General features: G+C 49.5%; 1 protein-coding gene across 1 annotated transcript in view; it reads right to left on the minus strand.

The window, feature by feature from the left end:
• Positions 1–27,445, minus strand: part of ACSBG1 (acyl-CoA synthetase bubblegum family member 1) — a 63,653-nt gene that overhangs the window by 14,707 nt on the left and 21,501 nt on the right. The window contains exons 2-5 of the mRNA XM_510525.9: positions 22,350–22,450; positions 8,916–9,136; positions 8,342–8,430; positions 7,916–8,036 (exon numbers count right to left, since the gene is read on the minus strand). Coding sequence (XP_510525.3) covers positions 7,916–8,036; positions 8,342–8,430; positions 8,916–9,136; positions 22,350–22,450 — 532 coding nt within the window. The remainder of the gene's footprint in view (positions 1–7,915; positions 8,037–8,341; positions 8,431–8,915; positions 9,137–22,349; positions 22,451–27,445) is intronic.

The following is a 27,445-nucleotide window of genomic DNA, read 5'->3' on the forward strand; positions in this document are numbered from 1 at the left end:
AGTCTGAGAAATTTTCAAATATAAATTGGTGGATTAAAACTATAAATCTACCAATTTCAGAAGGTGAATGACTCCTAAGCAGAATAAACACAAAGAAAACCACCTTAAGATACAACATAACCAAATTGCTGAAAATCAGCAAAAAAGGGAAAAAATCTTAAAAGCAGCCAGAAAAACAAAACACTATGTGGAGAGGAACAAAAATAAGATATCGTAGACTTCTTGTTAGAAATGATGCAAATAGAAAACATTGAAATGAAATATTTAAAGTGCTGAAAGAAAAAAAAACCCACCCTGTGAACCCATAAATCTAAATTAGATAAAATGACTTTTAAAAAATGAACAGAAAAACAAGCACCTTTTCAGACAAAGACAAGCTGAAAGAATGTATTGCCATCAGACCTGTATTATAAGAAATGTTAAAGAAAAGTTCTTAGTCTCTTTGTAGGTCACTCAGGACTTGCTTTATGAATCTGGGTGCTCCTGTATTGGGTGCATATATGTTTAGGATAGTTAGCTCTTCTTGTTGAATTGACCCCTTTACCATTATGTAATGGCCTTCTTTGTCTCTTTTGATCTTTGTTGGTTTAAAGTCTGTTTTATCAGAGACTAGGCTTAGACTCCCACACAATAATAATGGGAGACTTTAACACCCCATTGTCAACATTAGATCAACGAGACAGAAAGTTAACAAGGTTACCCAGGAATTGAACTCAGCTCTGCACCAAGCAGACCTAATAGACATCTACAGAACTCTCCACCCCAAATCAACAGAATATACATTTTTTTCAGCACCACACCACACCTATTCCAAAACTGACCACGTAGTTGGAAGTAAAGCTCTCCTCAGCAAATGTAAAAGATCAGAAATTATAGCAAACTGTCTCTCAGACCACAGTGCAATCAAACTAGAACTCAGGATTAAGAAACTCACTCAAAACTGCTCAACTACATGGAAACTGAACAACCTGCTCCTGAATGACTACTGGGTACATAACGAAATGAAGGCAGAAATAAAGATGTTCTTTGAAACCAACGAGAACAAAGACACAACATACCAGAATCTCTGGGACACATTCAAAGCAGTGTGTAGAGGGAAATTTATAGCACTAAATGCCCACAAGAGAAAGCAGGAAAGATCCAAAATTGACACCCTAACATCACAATTAAAAGAACTAGAAAAGCAAGAGCAAACACATTCAAAAGCTAGCAGAAGGCAAGAAATAACTAAAATCAGAGCAGAACTGAAGGAAATAGAGACACAAAAAACCCTTCAAAAAATTAATGAATCCAGGAGCTGGTTTTTTGAAAGGATCAACAAAATTGATAGACCGCTAGCAAGACTAATAAAGAAGAAAAGAGAGAAGAATCAAATAGACACAATAAAAAATGATAAAGGGGATATCACCACCAATCCCACAGAAATACAAACTACCATCAGAGAATACTACAAACACCTCTACTCAAATAAACTAGAAAATCTACAAGAAATGGATATATTCCTCGACACATACACCCTCCCAAGACTAAACCAGGAAGAAGTTGACTCTCTGAATAGACCAATAACAGGCTCTGAAATTGTGGCAATAATCAATAGCTTACCAACCAAAAAGAGTCCAGGACCAGATGGATTCACAGCCGAATTCTATCAGAGGTACAAGGAGGAGCTGGTACCATTCCTTCTGAAACTATTCCAATCAATAGAAAAAGAGGGAATCCTCCCTAACTCATTTTATGAGGCCAGCATCATCCTGATACCAAAGCCTGGCAGAGACACAACCAAAAAAGAGAATTTTAGACCAATATCCTTGATGAACATTGATGCAAAAATCCTCAATAAAATACTGGCAAACCAAATCCAGCAGCATATCAAAAAGCTTATCCACCATGATCAAGTGGGCTTCATCCCTGGAATGCAAGGCTGGTTCAATATATGCAAATCAATAAATGTAATCCAGCATATAAACAGAACCAAAGACAAAAACCACATGATTATCTCAATAGATGCAGAAAAGGCCTTTGACAAAATTCAACAACCCTTCATGATAAAAACTCTCAATAAATTAGGTATTGATGGGACGTATCTCAAAATAATAAGAGCTATCTATGACAAACCCACAGCCAATATCATGCTGAATGGGCAAAAACTGGAAGCATTCCCTTTGAAAACTGGCACAAGACAGGGATGCCCTCTCTCACCACTCCTATTCAACATAGTGTTGGAAGTTCTGGCCAGGGCAATTAGGCAGGAGAAGGAAATAAAGGGTATTCAATTAGGGAAAGAGGAAGTCAAATTGTCCCTGTTTGCAGATGACATGATTGTATATCTAGAAAACCCCATTGTCTCAGCCCAAAATCTCCTTAAGCTGATAAGCAACTTCAGCAAAGTCTCAGGATACAAAATCAATGTACAAAAATCACAAGCATTCTTATACCCCAATAACAGACAAACAGAGAGTCAAATCATGAGTGAACTCCCATTCACAATTGCTTCAAAGAGAATAAAATACCTAGGAATTCAACTTACAAGGGATGGGAAGGACCTCTTCAAGGAGAACTACAAACCACTGCTCAATGAAATAAAAGAGGATACAAACAAATGGAAGAACATTCCATGCTCACGGGTAGGAATAATCAATATCATGAAAATGGCCATACTGCCCAAGGTAATTTATAGATTCAATGCCATCCCCATCAAGCTACCAATGACTTTCTTCACAGAATTGGAAAAAACTACTTTAAAGTTCATATGGAACCAAAAAAGAGCCCGCATTGCCAAGTCAATCCTAAGCCAAAAGAACAAAGCTGGAGGCATTACACTACCTGACTTCAAACTATACTACAAGGCTACAGTAACCAAAACAGCATGGTACTGGTACCAAAACAGAGATATAGATCAATGGAACAGAACAGAGCCCTCAGAAATAACACCGCATATCTACAACTATCTGATCTTTGACAAACCTGAGAAAAACAAGCAATGGGGAAAGGATTCCCTATTTAATAAATGGTGCTGGGAAAACTGGCTAGCCATATGTAGAAAGCTGAAACTGGATCCCTTCCTTACACCTTATACAAAAATTAATTCAAGATGGATTAAAGACTTAAACGTTAGACCTAAAACCATAAAAACCCTAGAAGAAAACCTAGGCATTACCATTCAGGACATAGGCATGGGCAAGGACTTCATGTCTAAAACACCAAAAGCAATGGCAACAAAAGCCAAAATTGACAAATGGGATCTAATTAAAGAGCTTCTGCACAGCAAAAGAAACTACCATCAGAGTGAATAGGCAACCTACAAAATGGGAGAAAATTTTCGCAACCTACTCATCTGACAAAGGGCTAATATCCAGAATCTACAATGAACTCAAACAAATCTACAAGAAAAAAACAAAGAACCCCATCAAAAAGTGGGTGAAGGACATGAACAGACACTTCTCAAAAGAAGACATTTATGCAGCCAAAAAACACATGAAAAAATGCTCACCATCACTGGCCATCAGAGAAATGCAAATCAAAATCACAATGAGATACCATCTCACACCAGTTAGAATGGCAATCATTAAAAAGTCAGGAAACAGCAGGTGCTGGAGAGGATGTGGAGAAATAGGAACACTTTTACAATGTTGGTGGGACTGTAAACTAGTTCAACCCTTGTGGAAGTCAGTGTGGCGATTCCTCAGGGATCTAGAACTAGAAATACCATTTGACCCAGCCATCCCATTACTGGGTATATACCCAAAGGACTATAAATCATGCTGCTATAAAGACACATGCACACGTATGTTTATTGCGGCACTATTCACAATAGCAAAGACTTGGAACCAACCCAAATGTCCAACAATGATAGACTGGATTAAGAAAATGTGGCACATATACACCATGGAATACTATGCAGCCATAAAAAATGATGAGTTCATGTCCTTTGTAGGGACATGGGTGAAATGGGAAATCATCATTCTCAGTAAACTATCACAAGAACAAAAAACCAAACACCACATATTCTCACTCATAGGTGGGAACTGAACAATGGGAACACATGGACACAGGAAGGGGAACATCACACTCTGGGGACTGTTGTGGGGTGGGGTGAGGGGGGAGGGATAGCTTTAGGAGATATACCTAATGCTAAATGACGAGTTAATGGGTGCAGCGCACCAGCATGTCACATGTATACATATGTAACTAACCTGCACATTGTGCACATGTACCCTAAAACTTAAAGTATAATAATAATAAAATAAAATAAATAAAAATAAATTTTAAAAAGTAATTGGCAATAATAAGTTTTGGTCTGTACATTTCATACATAAATGTGGGATGTTGAATATAAAAGAACAAACAGAATAGTTGTAATAAAATACTAATACAAATCTTAAAAAAAAAGAAAAGTTCTTAAGGCTGAAAAGATGATATCAGATAAAAACTTGGATCTACATAAAGGAAGACAGAGTATCAGAAATGGCAAAAATGTGGGTAAATATGAAACATATTATTTCCTTCTTTAAAATTTTCTCTGAAAGATACTCAGCTGGACTGGGTGCAGTGGCTCACGCCTGTAATCTTAGTACTTTGGGAAGCCGAGGTGGGCAAATTGCTTGAGCCCAGGAATTTGAGACGAGCCTGGGCAACATAGCAAGACTCTGTCTCTACAAAAAATACAAAAATTCAGCTGTTGTCGACCATTTTACTTCTACAGAGGTTATAAACCCCACAATACATTGTTATTACTCTTGATTTCAACAGTTGAGTATCTTTCCTTCTTTCTTTTTGTTTTTTTAAGACAGGGTCTAACTCTGTCACCCAGGCCAGAGTGTAGTGTTGCAATCATGGCGCACTGCAGCCTCACATGCCTGTAGTCCCAGCTACTTGGGAGGCTGAGGTGGGAGGATTGCTTGAGCCCAGGAGGTTGAGGCTGCGGTGAGCCATGATTGCACCACTGCACTCCAGTCTGGGTGACAAAGTGAGACCCTGTCTTAAAAAAAAAAAAGAAAAAAGAAAGAAAGATACTCAACTGTTGAAAGCAAGAGTAATAACAATGTTTGTGGGGTTTATAACCTCTATAGAAGTAAAATGGATGACGACAGCTGAAAGGATGGGAGGGGAAGTGGAAGTATACTGTTGTATGGTTCCACATTTCATGGGAACTGGTATCTTGGAGAGTACACTGTGATAAGTTAAAGATGCATATTGTAAAATCAGAGCAAACACTGATATAGTAACAAAGGATAGCTAATAAGCCACTGAAGATCAAATGGAAGACCAAAAGAAAACAAGATGAAAAAGACAAAAAAGTCAGGAAAGAGGAGAAAAGGAACAAAGAATAGATGGGACAAATAAAAAAATAGCCAAATGGTGGCTATTTATACAAATTTCATCAGATTGGATAAAAGGGCAAGACTCAACTATGTGCTGTCTACAAGAAACTCACTTTAAATATAAAGACACAGCTAGGTTAAAATTAAAAGAACACAAAAATACATAATGCAAACATTAATTATCAGAAACCTGGAGTGGCTATATTAATTTGAGGCAAAATAGTTTTGGAACAAGAATTATTACCAGGGATAAGGAGGAACATTTCTTAATGATCAAGGGTTAATTTATCAAGAAAACATAATAATCTAAACACGTATATGCCTAATAACAGAGCTCCAAAACACATAAAGCAAAACCTAATAGAACCGGAAGGAAAAATAGATGTCTACCATAATAATTGGAGATTTCCACATTCCCTTTCTTAGTATTTGATAGAGCAAGAAGACAGAAAATCAATAGAGATACAGAAGACAACATTAAAATACTACCAACCAACTTGATTTAATGAACATTTATAGAACCTTCTAGCCAACAACTGCAGAGTACACATTCTTTCAAATATGCATGGAACATTCACCAAAATTGATCATTATTCTATCACACCTACTCTGTACAAACAGAGTGTCTCAGGTACCAAAGAGCCCCAGGTAATGAGGGAAAGTTCTTTCTTTGGAGAATTCCAGCCAATGAACTAGAAATTCAACATTTTGCTACCCCTAATAAAATAATTAATTTCAGGCAAACATCATTAAGGGATGCTAAAACCATCAGGAGAAAGGTTGATGGGGAATTTCACAGTGGAAGAAGAGAAGGTGGTCGTGAAGAAGCCCAACATAACTGAAAGTAGTACCACCTACCATCATGTGCCTCTTGAGGCAGTGCATTATGAAGGACATGGTATCACCTATGGGGTGATATAATGATTTAAAAGCACTTATATGGTCTGCCATGGGTTGAATTGTCTCCCCCTCCACAACCCGCCGCAAAGAGATATGCCAAAGTCCTCATAGCTGGTACCTCCAAGTGTGACCTTATGTGGAAATAGGGTCTTTACGGAGGTAATGAAGTTAAAACAAAGTCATTAGGGTGGGCTCAAATCCAATATTCCTGGTGTCCTTATAGAAATGGGAAATTTGGACACAGAGACAGACACAGAAGGACGACGACGTGAAGACACAGTGAGAACGCCAGCAGAGGATGAAGGCAGAGGCCTGGGTGATGCATCTACAAGCCAAGGAACACAAAAATGGCCAGCCAACCCCAGAAGCCACCCTTTTCCAGCAGCCTTGGCAAATGAATACAAGTGCCCACCAAGAGTCAGACACTGGTCTAAGAGTTACCCCCATACCAGCCCTTCCAGGTGACCTCTGCAGCTGTCACCATCCTCCCCAAGGCCACACTGCATTTGAGCTCTGGCAGGTCCAGCCCAAGTGTGTGTGTTCACCCACTTCTCTACACCACCTCTGGGTTTAAACCCTGCTCAGAGGCCTTTGTACGTCTAGCCAGGCAGCTCTGAGGTCTTCCCGGGGCTTCATTTTATTTTGCCGTGAGCCAGAAGTTCTTGGCCTGGGCTGCCCACAGCCTCATCTGAGGCTATTTTCAAACTCACTCTGATTTGGGGATGCCCTCCAAGAGGTTCTGCCTCAAGGGTCTGGGCTGCAGCCTGGGTCTCCCCCAAGGATTCTGGCGCTGCCCTGCTGGTATCCCCCAAGGATACTGGCCCCGCTTGCTTTTCTTTCAGGCTTCAGGAAACTTCTCCACTAGAAATGAGGATAGGCACCTGCTCTGGCTCCTCTGGGGATCCAGATCGCATAGTCTTGGAAGGTTGGAGACCATTTGTCCCACCCTCGGGCACAGATGGAAGGTGTGGCCCAGGTGACATCTCCAGAATCACAGGCAAGCCAACAAGTCAGTCTCTGAGGCCTCCCTTGGGATGCAGGGAGCCCTTGAATGCCTTAAAGGCTGTTGGGTTCAGCTGGGAGAGAGAGGTGTCCCCAGGCCACCACACCCCAGTATGGTGCATGCAGGGACAGAGCCAGTTAGGGGTGTGCCTTAGATCAGGAGGCATCATCAATGCTCCAGAAAAGCCCCCGCTGGCTCTAGAGGCACTCTGAGCTCCTGCTCTGCCCAAACTGTGTCTGACTTGGCTCAACCCCCACCCTGTGGCAGCCCTCACCACCCCCCATCACCCTGTTCCTCACCTAGACTTGAGTGCTCAAGATGTCACAGCCCTAAGCCACTCACCTGCACATAACCCTTCCACTGCCAGAGGACCCCGGCCCCCACAGCTCTTGCTTCCCCTTAGGGGAGACCCTGTCCCAAAGAGAAAGCCATGGAAGGCAGTGGCTGGACAGGAGTCCTACCCAAGGCCTTATCACCACTTCTGGGGCATGTCCCTTGAGCCTCCATTTCCTTGCCTGTCAAATGGGTAAGTAGCCGTTGCCCTGCCTTGCTTGCTGTGTATGCGTTAGAGGGTTGCTGTTGAGGATGAGGACACTCTGGATGGAGGGCAGGAAGGTTCTGTGTGAGTTGGAGTGGAGGTGCATGGGGATACCCAGCGTCTGACCCCATGCCCACTGCCTCTTCCCCAAACCTTCAGGATCTTCTCCAGCTGCTTCTGCGTGTCGACCACGATGACATTGGCGCAGCAGTCATAAGCGATGTACTGGCAGGCCTCTGGGGAGCTGGTGGTGTAGATGCCAGTGACGATGCCACTGTAGGAGACCCAGGAAGATACACCTTAGGGGAGGTGCAGAGGGGCCACCCCCTTCCCCCACCCCCACATCTGTAGCCCCCAGACCCAGAGAGCTCCCATAGCCTGGCAGGAGGGGCTCCCAAGGCACCTGAGCACCTCCTCCCCTGCAGAGAGGGCGCCAGATGCAGGTCCACCAGAAGGCCCCAGGGAGGAGGCAGGATGGTGGGGAGTGGGTGGGGGCTGCTAAAAAGAGATAAGGACCCTCCCCTACCCTCTGCCCACTGCCAACCCACTGGAGACCCCGTCCCTGCCCCCGCCACTCACCCTGCAAATACTGTGCCCACTGCCGAGAAGAACCACTCCGGGGAGTTGAAGCCGAGGATGGCCACACTGTGGGCCTGCTTCAGGCCGAGCTCCAGGTCAAAGGCAGACAGGCCAGGTCAGCCGGGCAGGGACTGGGACCCTCATGCCCCTCTCAGAGCCCCCACCCAGACTGCAGGGGACCTGCAGGCTCCACCCTCCCAGGGTCCCCTCAGTCAGAGAATCCCCTTGGAGGAGAAGGGGTTGGTCACTCAACAGCCCTCACTGCCCCTCCCAGGGCCTTCCCAGGGAGTCTGTCCGGCCCCTCAGCCCAGCACACTGGGCTTCCAGCCCGCCCTGAATGTGATCACAAATGAAAAGTGAGTAACAAGTGCTTGGCACATGGTAGGGGCTCAGCAAATAAAAGCTCAGTACGGGGCCCAGCATGGAGTATCAGCCCCACGCACAATGACAGCTTTTACAGTTATTGTTCCTAAGAGCCTTGCCCAGTGGGCAGTTGGAGAGGAGGCCTGTGAGGCCCAGAGCTGGGAGGCACAACTGGGGAGGGGCAAGGCCTTGCCATGAGGGGCCCCCTTACCTTCAGGAAGCCCTTGGCGGCTCTGCGGGCGAGCAGGTAGTATTGGGAGTAGGAGATGTGTTCCCATTTGTCCTGGCGCTTGAAGCCCAAAGCGATGAGGTCCCCATACTTATCCAGGGCCTCGTAGAACATCCGATGCACAGTGTAGGGAAGCTGTGGGCAGCTGGGGTCTATGCGCAGGCGCACCCGCCCATCGGCCCGAGTCGTCCACAGCGCCTCCTCTGTGGGGTGGGGGAGACCACAGCTTGGATCATGCCAGCCTGGGGACACTTGTCCTGCCCTGGGCAGAGCTCGCAGCCCTTCTGGTGCTGACAATGCCTTGGGTCCTCGGCCTTGAGGCTGGCAGGCCAGGGTAGACTGGGGTAGACTGGGGTAGGCTGGGAGACCGCCTAGAGGAGGAGGTCTGACTCAGCCTTGAAGGAAGAGCAAAGTTTAGGGATGCAGCAAGGAAGAGGAGAGGAAATAACTGGAGGACAGACGGAAGTCCTAGACACTCTGTTCCTTCTTTTATCCCAGTTGGAATTTGCCTCCCAAGGTTGGGCAGTGGAACTGTCAGATCTCCAGGTGCCTTCAGGGTATCTGTCTTTCCCTGCCCTCCTGTGAACGGGTTGGGGACAGATCCAGCTAGACAGAAGGTCAAAGCACCAAAGAGAACGACCCTCCCGAGGGTCTGGAGGAGACTGAAAACCATCAGCCCTGCTCTCCATCCTGAAGTCTCCCAGTCTCAGGAAATAACAACAGTCTTTGCTCATTCTCCTCCTACAAATGAGGTGTCTCATTTAGTCTTCACAGCATGGGTTTGGAGAGCTCCATTGCACAGATGGGGCAGCTGCAGCTCAGAGAGGTTCAGTCATTTATTGAAGATCACACATCAAGGAAGTGCAGGGTCAGGATTTGAACTCAGGTGTACCTGATTCCACAGCTCACACTTAGGACATTGTCTGGGGTGCCACTCTGCCTTTAAGAGTCAGAGGCTTACTCTGTGTAGGGTGGGTGGGAACAGAGGTCTACCACTTAGTATGCAAGACTTGGACAAGCCACTGAACCACTGAGTCAATTTCAGGGGAAAGATGAGGACTCAGTTCTCAGGGTGGACATGAGGATCAAGAGAAAGGGTGTATATGAAGAAGCTTTGACCTATGGCTGGTGCTCCATAAATGCACATTTTCCTTCTTCCTCTTTTTTCCAAATTTGCAAAGGAAGCTTGGATGGGTGGTCTGGACCCTTTGGTCCCGTGAGACGTCCTTTCCTTGGGGCAAGGGTGGTGGTTCCACGATGATGGTGGGAAGGGATGAGGGCTGGCCAGGACAGGTGGGGCTGCCCTGCCACCTGCTGGCCAGACCCATCTCGCCTATTCTCCTGTCACCGGTCCTTCCCTGAGGCAGACAAATGAACTAGATGAGCTTGTTCCTCCTCTTTGACACTCTTAGGTTGCATGCAGACTCTGAGGTTGGCAGAAAGAGGTAAAGATCTGGGGGCTGGGACAGGAGAGCCCATTCCTCCTCCTGTGGAGGGCCGGAAGTAGGGATGACAAGGACATATCCAGACCCAAACGGGATACATGGCAGCCTGCAGGAAATGCAGGCGGGGCAGGGGAGGGTGCCAGAGAGGTGCTTGGCGCCTCTGTATGGCAGAGGTCAAGACCTTCTGGGATGGATGCCCCTGCCACTGGCCACGAGGGAGCCCTGAGCCTTCAGGTAGTGGCATGAGTCAAGGGCCACTAGGCCCCGTCCAATCACTCCTCAGACCTCTCCAAGCCTTGCCCCATATCCCGGGATGCTAGCCTGGTGGACCCCGCTGATCTGCCTCTTCAGAGCCTCTAACTGTTGCATTTTGCTAAAGTCCATGCCCAGACCAGAAAGTCAGGTACACCTGGGTTCAAAAACCTCAATTCTGCCTCTGTGTGCTGTTTGACCTAACAAACCATTCTCTCAGCTGCATCTTCATCACCTGCAAATGTGAGGGGTTGATGAGGACATGGGGACACAGAAGCCCTCATACAGTGCTGGTGGGAATGAGACGGGGCAGCCATGTGGGAAAACAGGTTAGCAGTTTCTTAAAGAGTTAAACATAAAACTACAGTACGACCCAGCAACTCCACTCTTAGGTATCTACCCAAGAGAAATAAAAACACATGTCCCCACGAAGACTTACACACAGATGTTCTTCACAGCATTGTTTATGAGTCAAAAAATTGAAACAACCCAAATGTCCACTGACTGGTAAATGAAAAACAAAATGTGGTCAGAGAGTAGAATGCTATTCAGCTCTGAAAAGGAACAAAGTGGCCTGGTGCAGTGGTTCGCACCTGTAAACACGTGAGGAGACTGAGGTGGGGGATCACTTGAGCCCAGGAGTTCAAGACCAGCCTGGGCAACATAGTGAGACCCTATCTCTAAAAAAAAAAAAAAATTAGCAGGGCATGGTGTTGTGTGCCTGTATTCCCAGCTACTTGGGAGGCTGAGGTGGGAGGATTGTTTGAGTATGGGAGGTCAAGGCTGCAGTGAGCCATGATTGCACCACTGCACTCCAGCCTGGACAACGGAGTGAGACCCAGCCTCAGAAAAAAAATTAAATCAAATTAAATAATAAATTAAAAAATATAAAAAGGAATAAAGTATTGATAGAGGCTACAACATGGATGAAACTCAAAAACATGTTCGGTGAAAGAAGCCAGGTGCGAAAAAGGAAAGGCAGAAAAGATAGAAAGCAGATTAGTGGTTGCCCCAGGCTGGAGGTGGGAGTGGGGAGTGACCGTGGAATAGGCACAAGAGATCTTTTTGGGGTGAAGGAAATGTCCCAACATTGGATTGTGGGGATGTTTTGCAACTCTGTAAATTTGCTAAAAATAATCAAATTGTGCACTTAAAATGGGTAAATTTCATGGCATATAAATTATAGCTCAATAAAGCTACTTAAGAAAAACAGAGAGAGGGCCCGCATGGTGGCTTACGCCTGTAATCCTAGCACTTTGGGAGGCCAAAGTGGGCGGATCACTTGAGGCCGGGAGTTAAAGACCAGCCTGAGCAACATGGTGAAACCCTGTCTCTACTAAAAATACAAAAATTTGCTGGTCGTGGTGGTGCACATCTGTAATCCCAACTACTTGGGAAGCTGAGGCATGAGAATTGCTTGAACCCGGGAGGTGGAGGTTGCAGTGAGCTGAGATCGCACCACTGCCCTCCAGCCTGGGCGATAGAGCAAGACTCTGTCTTAAAAAAAAAAAAAAAGAGAATGTTGACCCCCCACAAAGTGGTGCAAGAATCCTGTGCAATGGCCCTCAGAGCACGCCCAGGGCCTGGCATCCAGTTGCCTCTCAGTGGTTATTAGTTCTCTTCCCTCCCCTGGCACAGATTCCTCCTAGGCCTGGACTACAGAAAAGGTGACTTTCTCCCGTGGGCACATCTAGAAGCTCACGCTCCTCTGTATTCACCTGTTCACCCAGGTTGCCAAGAAGAGCAGAGGTGAGTCTTGGGATCTCCAAGCCAAACGTTTTAACTTGAGCATTTATAATCTCTTTTCTCTTTCCTTTTTTTTTTTTTTTTTTGACATGGAGTCTCACTCACTATATTGCCCAGGCTGGAGTGCAGTGGTGCGATCTCGGCTCCTTGCAACCTCCACCTCCTGGGTTCAAGCAATTCTTCTGTCTCAGCCTCCCGAGTAGCTGGGACTACAGGCATGCACCACCATGTCTGGCTAATTTTTTTTGTATTTTTTGGTGGAGACAGGGTTTCACTGTGTTGGCCAGGCTGGTCTCGAACTCCTGGCCTCAAGTGATTGACCCGCCTTGGCCTCCCAAAGTGCCGGGATTACAGGCGTGAGCCACCGTGCCCAGCCACTATAATCTCTTTTTTTGTTTTTGAGACAAAGTCTCACTCTGTCACCCAGGCTGGAATGCAGTGGCACGATCTTGGCTCACTGCAACCTCTGCCTCCTGGGTTCAAGTGATTCTCCTGCCTCAGCCTCCCAAGTAGCTGGGATTACAGGTGCCCGCCACCATGCCTGGCTAATTTTTGCATTTTTTAGTAGAGATGGCATTTCGCCATGTTGGCCAGGCTGGTCTTGAACTCCTGACCTCAGGTGATCTGCCTGCCTCGGCCTCCCAAAGTGCTGGGATTACAGGCATAAGCCACCGTGCCTGGCCTATAATCTCTTTTTAATGACAAAAATATGCATACTTGTTCCAAGAAATATGAAACAATTTAGCAGTCTATGACAGAAAAAGTGATAGGCCCTCTTTCTACAAATATTCATACAAGGACTTAGGTTTTATTTTGTTGTTGCAATTGCTTTTTATGAAAAATAAGGTGGCAGGGGAGAGAGATCATCTTATTAATGTATTAATCACAGGTAGCAAACCCAAAATGCTCATGGGACCAGGCGGGTAGTGTATCAGCATCATAGTAAATAATGTATAGTAATACATAATAAATGAATGAAGTGGCCCAGGATTTGCAAATGAAACCAGAGGCAGTCTTCTTTTCCAGGAAGAAATGAGCTCCCTCTCATTTTCCTTTAGACACATGGCCCTTGGAGTCCACCTTTTGTTTCTCTGCTTTTTAGAGAGACATGGAACAGCGCAATATTTTTCTTTTTTCTTTTCTTTTCTTTCTTTCTTTTTCCTTCCTTCCTTCCTTCTTTTTTTGAGACAGGGTCTCATTCTGTCACCCAGGGCTCAAAAGATCCTCCAGTCTCAGCCTCCTGAGTAGCTGAGACCACAGGTGCACAGCACTAAGCCCAGCTAATTTTTTTTGTATTTTTGGTAGAGACGGGGGGGTTAGCCATGTTGCCCAGGCTGGTATCGAACTCCTGAGTTCAAACGATCCTCCAGCCTTGGCCTCCCAAAGTGCTAGGATTACAGGCATGAGCCACTGTGCCTGGCCATATTTTTCTATTATGCAAAAAACTACAGGCCAAGTGCAGTGGCTCACGCTTGTAATCACAGCACTTTGGGAGGCCAAGGCAGGATTGCTTGAGGCCAAAAGTTGCAGACAGCTTGAACAATAGAGAGACCTTGTCTCTACAAAAAGTAGATCTTATCTCTACAAAAATTTATCCAGGTGTGTGAAGTATGTAAAGTAACGCATATGCTAATTAGATCAATTTAGCCATTCCACAAAGTAACGGGGACCATAGGTGCATGCCACCATTCCCAGCTTTTTTTTTTTTTTTTCCTAGTAGAGACAAGGTCTTGCTATGTTGCCCAGGCTGGTCTTGAACTCCTGGTCTCAAGCAATCCTCCTACCTTGACCTCCCAAAGTGCTGGGATTACAGGTGTGAGCCACTGCGTCCAGCCAAATATATGTTTTAAATCATATGAATCAAATCAAACCTAGCCATTAGCCAAATCATCCATCTTTAACGTTGGTGATATTAACATGCCTGCCTCATTGTGTGCATGCTGTGTGGCTGCGTTGTACTCCATGGTTGGGCCCTCTCATAATTTACTCCGCCACTCTCCACTGAAGGACGCTCAAGTGGTATCCAGCCTCCAGCCCTCCTTCTCGGTTTAGATTATTAGAAGGAGGTTTACCGGATCACGAGAAAAGAGTGTTTAAAATCTTGATGGACATTTTGGACAGAATTCTTCACCTAATTTCTCCTCTCTCATCAGCTACATGGTTCTGTCTTTTTCCTGTTTCCTCTTCCATGGAGCCTGTGCTTTTGTGTCAGGTCATCTCATATCCTTCCTGGAAGGAGGGAATGAGGCATGGGAAGGGAAGGAAGGTTCATAGGTCTGCAAGGTCAGTCTCCTATTAGTCCAGCTGTTTCATGACAGGGACAAGAGCCCTAGCCCTGGAGGACCCCTTGTCACCCTTGGGAAGGGTGACAAGGCCTCCTGGCCAGCTGCATGACCCAGCCCTTTCTCTGCACAAGCTCAGCTGGGCCAGCAGGACCTGTCTGAGCCCCTAGACCAGCTGGAAGAGGAGATTCTGGTGGGAAGGAGGCTGCCCCTGCCCTCGCTGAGGCCCCGATCATCTCTTGCTTACTGCTTACTGAGCCCCTGCCATGCGTTATGCCATTCTTTGCCCATCACCACTGTCACCTCCCAACTAAAGAGTTGAGTGGCAGAGCTGGCATCCAAACCCCCACGGTTCCATACCCAAGTCTGCTGTTCCCACAGGGGTGCTGCCTCTCACGGTGAACTTCAAGGAAGACCCCGGCACCACATCTCCCATCTCCTCTGGGAAAGGACTATCATGCCTCCCGCCAAGTCCTGTGACAGGTTCAGGCTGGGTGACCTTGGGCAGCCATGACCTCCAGCCACCGGCCTTTTCCCACACTCCTGAGACTCCCAGAGTGACCTTGCTAAATCCAGGTCTGACCTGCTCAAAAGCCCCCGATGGCTCTCATTGACCACAGGGAGACGTCTATACCAGGGCTTCTAAGGCAGGCCCTCCCCAAGGGGCTCGCTTACCTTTCCCAGCCTCAACACACACCTTTCCTTACAGCCAACCTGAACTGCTCCCAGTTCCCTTTGGTTCCCCGTCTCTGTGCCTTTGCCTGTGCTGTGACTTTGCCTGCAGTGCCCTTCCCTCCATCACATGCCCACACTTTACCGCTCTTCAAGGACCACGTGGTGCCTCCTCACTAAAGACTCCCATCCTGAGCCTAATGGAGAATGGGGTCATGGTCAGGGCTGCCTCTCCCACCAACCTGGAGCTCTGGAAGTCAGATTCCCTCCTCTCTGGGTCCTGGCTACCAGCAGCAACCCGGCCTCCAGCAGAGGCCAGGGGCCTCTTCTTTGGGGAAGAATGAGCTGAACTCTGCCCCACCCTAGTCCCAGGAGGGCTGGAGACCCAGTGACTGTGTGTCTAGAGGACTCAGGCCTTCATCTCTCCCCCACCTCACCCTTGCCCCCCAGGGAGGCCAATGAGGACACAGGACACATTGTGCTTAAGCACAGAGACAGGCTCACAGAGCGGGTATCTACCCAAGCAGGACACGCCAGCCTCCTTTCCCATCTTGCACCCCTGAGAGACTTAGGTAGGGCCTGCCCTGCTCATTGTCCTTCTGACCTGGGCCCACCACAGCTCAGTGGCCTCAGCCTTGGGTGCCAGCTGCCAAGCTCACTCCTGCCCTTCAGAGCTGAAAGAAGGGAAGACAGATGCATCTTCTAGCCTGGGGTGTGCAATCCTCCCCCTTCTTCTCATGTCCATGTGTTCCCACCTGTGGGCTCTGCTCACACCGTGTCCTCTGCCAATCTCCCTCTCTATAGAAGAAGAAGTCTCTGGACAATGAGTTAGAAGGGCTGGGCCTGGGTTTTAGCTACTGGCAAGGTGTGCCAAATGCAAGGCAGAACGGTCAGAAGGGGTTGCCCACAGCTGTTGAGCCTTGGACATTGGCCCTGCGACTCCGACCACATGCATGAGACCGGAGCTGCAAGCCCTGGCCAGAGGCTCATGAGGTTGCTGTGCAGGAGCACTGCTCAGTGGGAGTGCTCCCTGTAGGTGGTGACAGAAAATTAGAGTCTCTCTCCTGCAGAGTTTGGAAGCCACTTGCAGAGATCAGGATGGCTGAGCTGAGACAATGGGGTGGTGGAAGTCACAGCATAGTGAGTGGAGTGCACAGAAGCAGGTGGTGGCAGCAGGGCAGGGAGAAACTGAATTGCAGCAATGCTGGTTGTCACCTGAGCAGGGAGCCAGGAAGGTCCATTCTTCCCATTCCCTGCTAGGCTTTTTCTTTTTTCTTTTATGTTCTTTCCTATTATTATTATTATTATTACTATTTGAGACAGAGTCTTGCTCTGTCGCCAGGCTGGAGTGCCGTGGCACTATCTCGGCTCACTGCAACCCCTGCCTCCTGGGTTCAAGCGATTCCCCCGCCTCAGCCTCCCGAGTAGCTGGGACTACAGGTGCGTGACACCACGCCCAGCTAATTTTTTGTATTTTAGTAGAGACAGGGTATCATCATGTTGGCCAGGCTGGTCTCGATCTCCTGACCTCATGATCTGCCCACCTCAGCCTCCCAAAGTGGTGGGATTACAGGCGTGAGCCACCACTCCCGGCCTCCTCCTAGCCTCTTTCTAAGCTTCTTTTCTTCCCTGCCTTTCCTCACAATAACCCACATCTCCTGAAGCCATCTGAACTCATCTCCTAACCTCCCTCTCTCCCTAGGTTTCTCCTAAAAGGAAAGAACTTGAAGCAGCAAAAATACAATCAGGCAAACAGACAATATCCACTGTCTGGAAGGTGCAGTGCAGTGCAGAACATGAACTGGTACAGCTTTGTTGGGGGCAACTGGCAATATATATCCAAAGGCTTGAAACAGAAACATCCTTGCACTTAGCAATCATACTTTCTGGAAGTTACTCAAGGGAATCAATCAGAGACATGTACAGCGAGAATGTGGAGATGGATATCCATACAGCAACGTGTCTATTAGCAAAGCCATTGGAAACAACCCGAATGTCCAACAGGGGACTGGTCTCTTATTCAGTTCATTACGGTAGAGCCGTATCATGGATTCCCATGCAGCCATTAAAATAAAGTACAAAAAGAATATTTAATGACATATGGAAATGTTCACAGTATAACATCAAGTGAAAAGGGGAGCAAAAAGGGCATACAGAAATGCATAGACCACACTGAAAAGATCTGTATCGAGAGACTTAGGAAATCAGGATGACTGCCAGTCCTTAAAGTAGTCCTCATCTCCCCTTTGTGCTCCACCAACAGGGCACAACCATCAGCTCTGTCCCATGCCCAAACTAAGATCACTGCTGTAGTAACAGCCAAGAACGGGGCCAGGACACAATCAAGGTCTCTGTTGCCCAGCAAGGCACCCAGATCCCAACAGGAGCTGACTCCAAAAGGCAACCAACGACTAGATCTAGAGCGCAGTGGAGAACCCAGAAAGCTCACTGCCTGCTGCCAATGCAGCACCACCAGCACACTGCCCGCCCACCAAGTGCCAAGTCAGCTGAGAGCTGGGGGTAGGCTTTCCCAGGCAAGGTTGGCACTCTCTGCCGCCTCCCTCTCCCTCTGCCGCTTCCTCCCTCTGCCACTTGTCTTGGCCTGACCCTGGCTTGTATCTTATCAATCCACCCTTTATGCTGGGGGCCACTGGGCAGGCAGGGAGCTGTGTTCTCTGGGGTTCTGGAATAAAGGCGTCTGAAGAGCAAAGGCAGTCACTCAATTAGCCGGGAAGGAAAACAACACAAGAGCAGAGAGCGGGAGGCTGGGGCTGTTTTCCGTGGTCTGTGGGAAAGGCTGCAGGAAAGTAGCTTCTTGTGCAGATGAAGGAATAACTGGTGTTGAGGAAGAGATGGGTCTCAGGCCTAGGACAGATCTCTCTCCAAGAACGGTCCTGCAGGGCACTGACCCCAGAGGCCCTCCTCCAAAGGCCAGGCAGGAACCAGCCCCAGGAGGGCCCCTCTCTCCAACACGGGACCCTGTGCTGAGGGCCAGCCCAATGCAAGGCACTCTCAGGGATACAGAAGAGGAAGAGGCCACATTGGCCCCAGGACATGAAGAGAGATAAGAACAAGACCTAGCACAGAAGGGTCTGTCAGCTGTTCAGTAGTTCCTCTGTGTCCGAGGGGAGAGGGCCCCTGCAGCTGCCACTCCCGGCCTTCTCAATGGGGACTGAAGAGCTCTGAGTTCTGGCCACCACAGCAGAATGACCCTGGGCCTCAGTTTCCCCATCTGAATTACAATTGGGGTAGACAAGATGTTCTCTATACGCTTCTCCATAGTCATTGTTTTAGCTTTTTAAAATTGCCTCTAGGATTCCACTTGTCCAGGCCTGGACCACCGGGGTAAGGGACCTGAGATGGGCTTTACCTGCCCCTGTAAAGGTGAGCATGCTCAGTAGATGTGCAGGAGACCTCAGGCTGGGTCTCCATCCGCTGGAGAGAAGCCGGGTCTGAGCAAGAACCCAGGCATCCCAGCCAGAAGCCCTGGGCTGGCCTGCCCCAGACCTACCCCACATGGCAGGGTCCTAGGAGGGGACACCCAGGCAGTGTCTGAGGCTGTCCAGGCAGGGGCTGGGTGGGTGCCTTGACCCCTGCGGAAAATGTTTCTCTGAGGACCCCCAGAGGTTCCACTCATTTTGGCTGGCAGGGCCGGGATTACCTGTTTCCATATCATGGAGAAGGAATCACTGGCACTCATTTCCTGACCCTTGGAAAGCCTTTCCTGCCGGCCCCCATCGGAGGCTGCGGGGACAGGCAGGTCCTCTTGCCTTCCACTATCCCAACGGCCTCCTCCTGCTACCCGGCCTCAAACTGTGAGCTTCTTGAGGACAAGCATTGTATCAGGCCTCTTTCTGGCTCCCTAGCTCATAGCTCCAGCCTGAAACACCACCCCTTGCAACATTTGGGAAGGGTGGGAGTGACGAACCGAGGGAGGCCCAGCAAATCCCTTGACCCACAAAGGGCTTCACTGGACTGGAGACAAGTGGGGCTGAGCACCTAGCTTCCCAATTGCAAAAGCTCCTTAGTGGGTGTGGGAGTTTCCTAGGGAGAAAGCGGGTGGGGAGCCAGCCCTGGCCAGCACCTCCAGCAGTTTCATCCCCAGCAGCTGCTCACCCCGGGTGCCCTCCCCTCTCTGTGGTCTCGATGCTGCCCTTCTCCTGCTGGGCTTCAAGCTCTATCTAGAAAGGCCTAGAAAGTAAAAAGTAATGTGTCTCCAGGGCCCAGTACAAGGCTGCCTTTGTGTGAAGGTCAGATTCCAGTGTCTCGGTGGCCTGACTTCACACAGCTGCTCCCTGGGAGTACAGCCATCTGGAGAGCTCAGAGCTTAGCCTGGGGACCAGAGCTCAGGACCTCAAACTTTTTGGGACCTCAAAGAGATCTGGGAGCCTCCGAGGGCTCCAGAGTGAACCCTGATTCCTGTGTACAAGACTCAAAGAGCTCCCCAGAGGGGCTGCCAGGGTCTGCAGTTAGATGAAAGGGAGGCAGGGGCTGGCCAGACTTGTGGGGGCCAGACCTGGAAGACCAGACTGCATGATGCTATATAGGTCCCAAAGAGGCAGTGTGGCCAGTTAAGAGTTCCACCTCTTACCAGCTGTGTGACTCTGAGAAAATCACTAACCCTCTCTGAGCTCCATTTCCTCTACCAAATAGGAGTGATAGATTTGCTTTCCCTGCTGCTGATATGAAGATAAAAGGAAAGAATACAAGAAAGTCCCTTAGCACAGGGCTTGATTCTTCTATTCAGGGCACAACTGTGTGAGGAAGGAGGACTTTCAGCTCTCCTAATCCCACGAATCCCTCCTCCCCAGCAGTCTTTGATAGGGATAGTTGGCTTTTCCCAATCTTATCGAAAATGCTTTGTGAAAGGGCAGCTTCAAGACCCCTCCCAATCTGTGCCAGCCCCAATCCCCCTTCTTGTACAGAGACTAGAGCCCAGGGCTCCCAAGCTTCTAGGGAGTCAATGAGAAAGAGTCCAAGCTCCGCTCCAGGCCTGGCACGCGGTGGACACGCCATCCATGAGAATCTGGAACTCACCCACGCTGTAGCGCAGAGGCTCCCCCTCCACCCCCAAGGACACCAGGGCTGCAGGACAGGGTGCTGGGCAGAGCATGGCCCCCGAGCCAGGTCTGTGGGAGCCCATGATGCCTGCTTAGCACTGCCCTGGGAAGCACCTGGGGTCCCTCGGTGGCCTCCGCTCTGGGCGCCTGCTGACAACCATGGTGCCTCCTTAGCCCCTCCCAAACCGCCCCTTTCTCCTTGTCACCAGCCCTGGAAGCTGAACTCCCAAGGGCAGAGCACTCAGTCCAGACCTCTAGGCCTAGAGGGAGCTTGAGGTTCTGAGGACAGCCACAGGTCCTTCTAATGCAAGAGGCCCACCTTGCCCCCACAGCTCCCAGAGAGCAGCCCTCCTTCCTCAGCCTGTCCCTGCCCTTTACAGAGGACCTGTCTGCCCTCAGACTGGGGGTTCTTTGAGGGCAGGAAAGAAGATTGTCCGTCTCAGTCTCCTTCACAGCCCAGTGCACAGGGTGGAGGATCCTGGGGCACGCCCACCTTGGCTGTCCCTGCCAGTTTCCCAAAGTCCTGATACACTAGATCGTGATGGCCTTGTCACCTCCCTTACAGTTGCCCACCCAGGCCCTGCCTCGCCATTAAACTCAGGGCCTTCTCCCTGTCCCTCATCTGGCCCCTGTCTGAAGGGACCCTCTCTGGGACTCCCTACCCTGCTTGTTTAAAACCTGCCCATGCTGTGTGTCTACTGCTGCACGGCTGCCAGACGACAGCCATTCAGATGAAGCCACTGAGGCCCGCAGGGCTGGGGATTATGTGTTTCTCCCTCGGGATGCCAGATGCTTTTCTGGGGCTCCAAGGGACACGGAGCCTCCCCCCCAACTGGCTCCCTTCCTGCCCCTCGAATTGCAGGAATGCCTGTGCCATCACTCATACTCAGGACTTGCTGAGCTCCAGGGTTTTGCTGTGGCCCAGGCCCCTGGAGCCAACACCTGCTCTTTGAGCACCCCAGAGAAGGGATTATAAAGTCTGGGGTGTCTGAGCCTAAGCGAGTTGGTGGGACCTGCCCCAGGTGGCTCAGCAAGTCAGCAAGATGCCTTGGAATCCTGGGAGGATGAACGTGGGAGGCTCCCGGGACCAAGCTGTCCCTGTTCCTGGCCTCTCTCCGGTGTCTTTCAAACCATTCTCAGAAACCAGTTGGTCCTCTTCTTGGCCCAGTCCCTTCTCCTTTATCTCTGAGGCGAGGGCAGGGGGCATGAGAGGAAACACCCACCCCCACAGCTCAGGCCAGATCCCTGCCAAAGCCACCCAAGACACTCGGCCTGGGAGAGCGGCAGCTGGTCTGGCAGCAGTGACCCTCTGTGCTGGGTATCTTGTTTTCTTTTTGTTTTTAAATTTCTGTTGTTGCTACAATGTTGTTGTGCAGCCAATAAAAGTGCACAAAAGCTGTATTATTATTATTATTATTATCATTTTGATGACTCTTCAGAGTCAGAGTAAATAACTCTGCCTTCCTTAAGGCACAATTATTTGATGGTGGAGATCAAGAAGATAACATGTAATGTTTCAAGCCTCCAAAACAAACCTTTCTAGCCTGCACCCGTCTGCCTGCCCCTTGCCCCAGTTAACCAGGCCAAAAATCCCAAGGCATTGCTTATCTGGGCTTTCTCCTGTCCCTCAGCAACCCTTTGCTGGAGCCCCAAGTTCCCAAGGCCTGGGCCCAGATGATGTCCTACCTGTCTCTCTATCTCTGGCCTCTCTTCTTCCCAACTTTCTTGAAGAAGAAATCTCCCCATCCCTCATTCCTTTCCATCACGCCTGGCCCTGATGGCAGCCATGAAGAAGGAAGGGGCTTGGTGGGGTCCCTGGGAGCGTGGAACCCGCAAGATCCCCAGCTGCTCCTTCCCGCAGTTCTGTGTGGTGGTCCCCCACACCACCCACCCCTCCAGCACACCCAGCACAGCACAGTTTCCCACCCTGCCCCACCCTATCACCACCAGCTGGCTTACCTGGAGCATCCCACTGGGCATTATTCACCTTCTCTGGCACTGAGAGCTCGAGAGCATGGTTCAGGGACTCTTTGGAGAGTGGCTGCCTGTCAGTCAGTGAGCTGGGGTGGTGAGGGGACCAGGAAAAACATTCATTAGAACGTGGGGGACCGGCCTAGGCTTAGGGACTCCGGCCTGGCACACATCTCAGCACCCCCAGGGGGACACTGGCACCTCTGTCTCCTGCAAATACTGGGGCCATCCACAGAGGAGACCCCAGTGGGAGTCAGGGGACAAGACCTCAGTAGTTGTAGGGGCTGACCCTGCCCCCACCCAGCCTCCCTCCAGGCTCTAAGGGCTCAGGAGAAAGGGAATTCAAGGCCTTCTGTGCTCTACTTTGTGGTGTGACCCTGGGCAAGTTCATGCCTCTCTCGGGGTCTCAGCGTCCCCACCTGGATGAGGACGGGGCTAAGGTCCGCACTGGAGGATTCTGAACACCACTCCTGGAGAGGGCAGACTTTTGGGGCGGGGGTTCCCCCATCTGTCACTCCCTGTACCCACCAGTCCCCAGCCATGCCCAGAAACTGAGTGGAGCTGCAGGTACTCATAGGGCTCTCAGGGGTCCTATTCCGGCCCCCCAGTGAGGGCCTCCCCTCTTCCATGTGCTTGTGGGTGCACCGCGCACCCCATGTCTGTTCACTCCATGGAGAAGACAGACATAGACGGGTCCAGGGAGACCTGAGGCCCAGGGCCTGACCCAGATCCCCCTCGCCTCCCAGGCTCGGTGACCCTGGCTAAAGGGTCTCCCCTTCTGGCCAACCCGAGTTTCATGGGTTTCTGGGCTTTCATTATCCTTTCAGCCTGACTGCCCTTCAGCACCATTTTTCCTCAGGGTTCACCTGGCCAGACCTCAACCTCCTAGATGGCTGAGCAGCTGGATTTCAGTACACACTTTAGGACTGCAGCAGGATTATAGAACTCCAGAGACACATTTCACAGTCAACAACTACGTAAACAGAATCCGCTGGAGTTGTGCAGCATGCAACCTGTGCAGCTGGTCATGGTGTCCCTGAGGGTAGGACCCTGGCTCCAGGGAGCCCTGTCTGTCAGTCAGGGTGGGGCTAGCCCCATCCCTGCCCAGTTCCCAGGAAGCTGGGCCAATTACCTGCTTCTCACATTCAGCCTCACTCCTTGTCGGCACTGCAGGTTCCGAACAAAACTAAGTTTGTGAACACACCTAGGCCCACCTGGCAGCCATCTGTTTAAGAACCTGAGATAGGTTTTAAAGCAAAAGATATCAGAAGGTTATGAAGGGAGGGGGACGGGGAGAAGGGGGATGACTGGGGAACCAAGGTGGCGCCGTTCTTGGGAAATTTGTGAGCAAGGCCTGGGCCACAGGCCTGGAGCAGCCCTTCCATTGCTATGGCGACCCACTCCAGGGAGGTTGTGGAAAAACTGAAGAGATGGCAACGTGTGCTTCCGGGGCGAGGCCTCCTGTGCCGGGCAGACAGAGGCGCGTGAATGCTGCAGAACTCGTCCTACTGACTTTGGATCCTTGGTTACAGCTCTCAGGGATAGCCAGGTAGAAGCTGCCTCCACTTTGGGCCGCAATGTTACCAAATGGCCCCTGAGCTCTGGGTTCAGGCAGTGACGGCAAACGAGGGATACGTACACTGCTAGGCTCAGAGGCCTGCACTGTGATCATCTAGGGAAGACTGTGAACTTGGTTGATGTCCCTGCCCCATCTCAGCCTGTGTTCTCAGAAGACGGTGGACAGCACCCCAGGTTAGAGTTAGCAGCTCTAATCAGCCTCTGAGATCACCAGCTGGGCGGCCAACTCCACATTAGCCAGGCAGGAGGCTGTCCTTGGCTGTAATGTCCCACCATCTGAACTGCTTCCTCACAAACAAACCTGTTTTTAAATCCTCCTAATCAAAAGGTATGGGCAGCACTTCTCTCCCCACAGAAAATTAGTGTAAACTGGTTCTGGTTTTAAAATAGCTACACAAAGACTAAATGAAAAGACAGCCACCAAAGGAAGCCAAGGGTCAAGCGTACTTATCGTGATTAGAAGCTTCTGTTTATAGGGACGATGAGGCTGTTGGCAGCACCTTCTTGCTGCGGGTGGGTGCCTTTTCCTGGAGAGGCAGCACCCAGTGCAGTGTCAAATTTCTTGTTGCTCAGACACTGATCTTGTCCAGCAACCATTGTCAATGAGAGGGTGGACCCTGGCCCTCTGCCAGCATCAGTTTAACAAGAACACCTTCCTTATCCCTGTGGCTGGCTCAAGGCACTGATTCAACTCTCTATGCCCTATGCTTACAGAATTTGGGGCGCATGATTAAGAGAATGTCAAAACCTAATTCTCCAAATGAATTAAGCCTGATCTTTTCCTTACTAGGGGCTTTGAGAGGTGGTCCCTTTGAAGAGATGTCATCCGAAATAGAATGTGCTAAACCTCCAGTAACTTCCTGCTCACGCAGAGTTATAACCAGTAACAGGCTTTGCTGACCTGACTTGTCACACAGAAACAAGTGAAACTGCTCGGGCCATCTGCCTCTCCTCATTGTGAGTGCTGTCTCACACTCGTTGTTGTTCATAATGGTCGTCTTTCAGTTTTTGTTTTGTATATATGTATTTATTTATATTTTGCAGACAGGGCCTTGCTCTGTTACCCAGGCTGGAGTGCAGGGGCACAATCACCAATCACTGTAACCTCAAACTCCTAGGCTCAAGCAATCCTCTCATCTCAGCTTCCTGAGTAGCTGGGACTACAGGCCCGCACCACAAAACCTGGCTAATTTTTGTATTTTTTGTAGAGACAGGGTCTTGCTATGTTGCCAGGCCTGGTCTCCAACTCCTGGGCTCAAGCGATCCTCCCGCCTTGGCCTCCTAAAGTACTGGGATTATAGGCGCAAGCCACCACGCTCGGCCATTTTTTAGTTTTTAATCCTCTCCTCTGTGACTAGCAGTCACTTCTTGCTACTTTCAGTGTGCTGGCTTCTAGCAATTCATCTCACTCCTACATTGCCATTTCTTTTTGTAGCAGAATAGAAAACAAAACAGCCAAGCTCGTTAGAACTGTAGGTTACATTGGGGGACAAGTTCCACAATGGAACCTATCATGTTTTCTTTGAAGAAAAGAAGCTGAGGTTTGGGAAGCCGCCCCTACTCTGTCTTGACTCCTCAAAAGCATTTGGGGCCCTTCTCCTGATTCTTGCTGCTATTCCAGGAAGGACAGGTGGCTGTAAATGATCCTACAGGTGAGTTGATATTACTGTCATTGTGATCATCATGAGCACGCCGAAGGCGATTAACGTATTATTCCTGTCATTCTGGAAAATTATGCTCCTTCTGGAAGGCAATACTCCAGAGGTTGGCAGAAGTCATCTAACATGATTAATGACAATAATGGTGGGAGAACGGCCTGAGGAGGCTGACTGGCTTCTGTCTGCATTTTGAATTCCCAGGAGGAAGAAGAGCTTACAAGGTTGGCCCTTTTCACTCGTCTTTGAGGACAAGAACAAGGATTCATTCTCTGACCTCAGCTCACATAAGCACACTTTAAGCTCATTGCCTTGCTCTCCTTTCACAGAAAACAAAAACACTTTATCAGCAGCTACCCAGCAGCATGGGAACAAGAAAACAAAGGGCGTGTTTGAGCAAATATGATATAAGATGTGTGTGGGGGGCAGAGGAGCCTGGGAGCGTCTGCACTGCACCTTTCTCTTAACCATCTCTTGGTGGATTGGTGTCTCCTTACTCCTTCTACCTTGCCAGAGGAGCTGATGGGAACCATTTGCACACAGAGCCTCCCAAGCCTCCTTCAACTCCTCCTGCAGGAAGCCCTCCTAGATTTCCCCAACACCGTCTCACCCCTATGGCCCTTGGATACTCAGGTTTGGGCTTTGATGGTCACACATGGCTTGACAGCTGGGGCCACTTCTGATTCAGCTCTGTCCTCTGGCCATGAGTACTCACTGTTGGAGCTCAGTACATGTTGGTTGGACCTAAACCTTCTCAAGTTGTCACTATGTGTGTGACACATAAATTGAGGAGGACCCTCATTTCCCATGTGAACGCTTCATGGATGAGGATCCGTTTCCTATTTATTTCTGTTACCCTTTCTTCTCACTCAGCCTTCAGCAGCCAGGCCACTGTTGTGTATGAAGTAGGTGCTCAATGAATGCTTTCTTGAAACAGGATAGCATCAAAGTTCACCAGTCTGTCTGCCTGCTTGGGCACAACTCACTTTACTAGCTATGTGGCCGAGTCACGATTCCTCTCTGGCTCTCGGTTTTCTGCCCGTATCCTGTGGCTACTGCAAGGAGAAGGTGATATATAAGAAGTGCTTAGTACGTAGTCAGCTCTCATCATTATTACGCATGAGCTTTCATGGATCTTTGGGGGCTCAAGAAGAAAAAGATAACTTGGCAAGATTGAGAGGGTGACCAACAGAATGAAAAACCCTAAACCCAAGTCTGGGGGTCCAGGTTGCGTGCCAACTACTTTCCCTGGGAGACTGGCTGAGGGGCGGGAGGCGGGGGAAGGTGGGCTCCTTGTTCCTTACACAGTCCTCAGGATGGAGCTGGCAGACCTGAGCAGGAGCACCTCTGGCATGGTGCCTGGGGGGTGGCTGCAATCTGTGAGCTTGCCCAGGAGAGAGCCAGAACCTCAGAGAACATGTCACGGAGTCCCCCCGGGAGAGCCACAGCAGCCCCAGAGAGGCCCGGCTCCACCGGACCGCCCTGCAACAGAGATACAGCGTGAGTCACCGCTGGCAGCCTGGCTGGGCGAGGGGACAGCTGCCCTCTTTCCTGGCTATGACTCATCTGCTCCTGGGGTGGGACACCCTGCTGTAATTTATGGCCTCATAAGCCCAAACACCCTCAGATTCAATGGAGAATGCCTCGCAGGAGGTGGCTGCCTTGGGGCTGTGGTCTCCATTCCCCACAGGCAACTGATGAGCAAATAAATCAAATCTCCAGGACTCCTGCTTTGCAGAGACTTCTGGCTACCATTCACCAGCCTCCCCATCACTTCTGGTAGTTCCCACCTCTCTCTGCTCAGCAGGCAAAGCAGAACTGACTCCCCAATGGCTGGAGAATGTTCTCCAT

The sequence above is a fragment of the Pan troglodytes genome, chromosome 16 (assembly GCF_028858775.2).
Source record: "Pan troglodytes isolate AG18354 chromosome 16, NHGRI_mPanTro3-v2.0_pri, whole genome shotgun sequence".
NCBI classification, from domain to species: Eukaryota; Metazoa; Chordata; class Mammalia; order Primates; family Hominidae; genus Pan; species Pan troglodytes.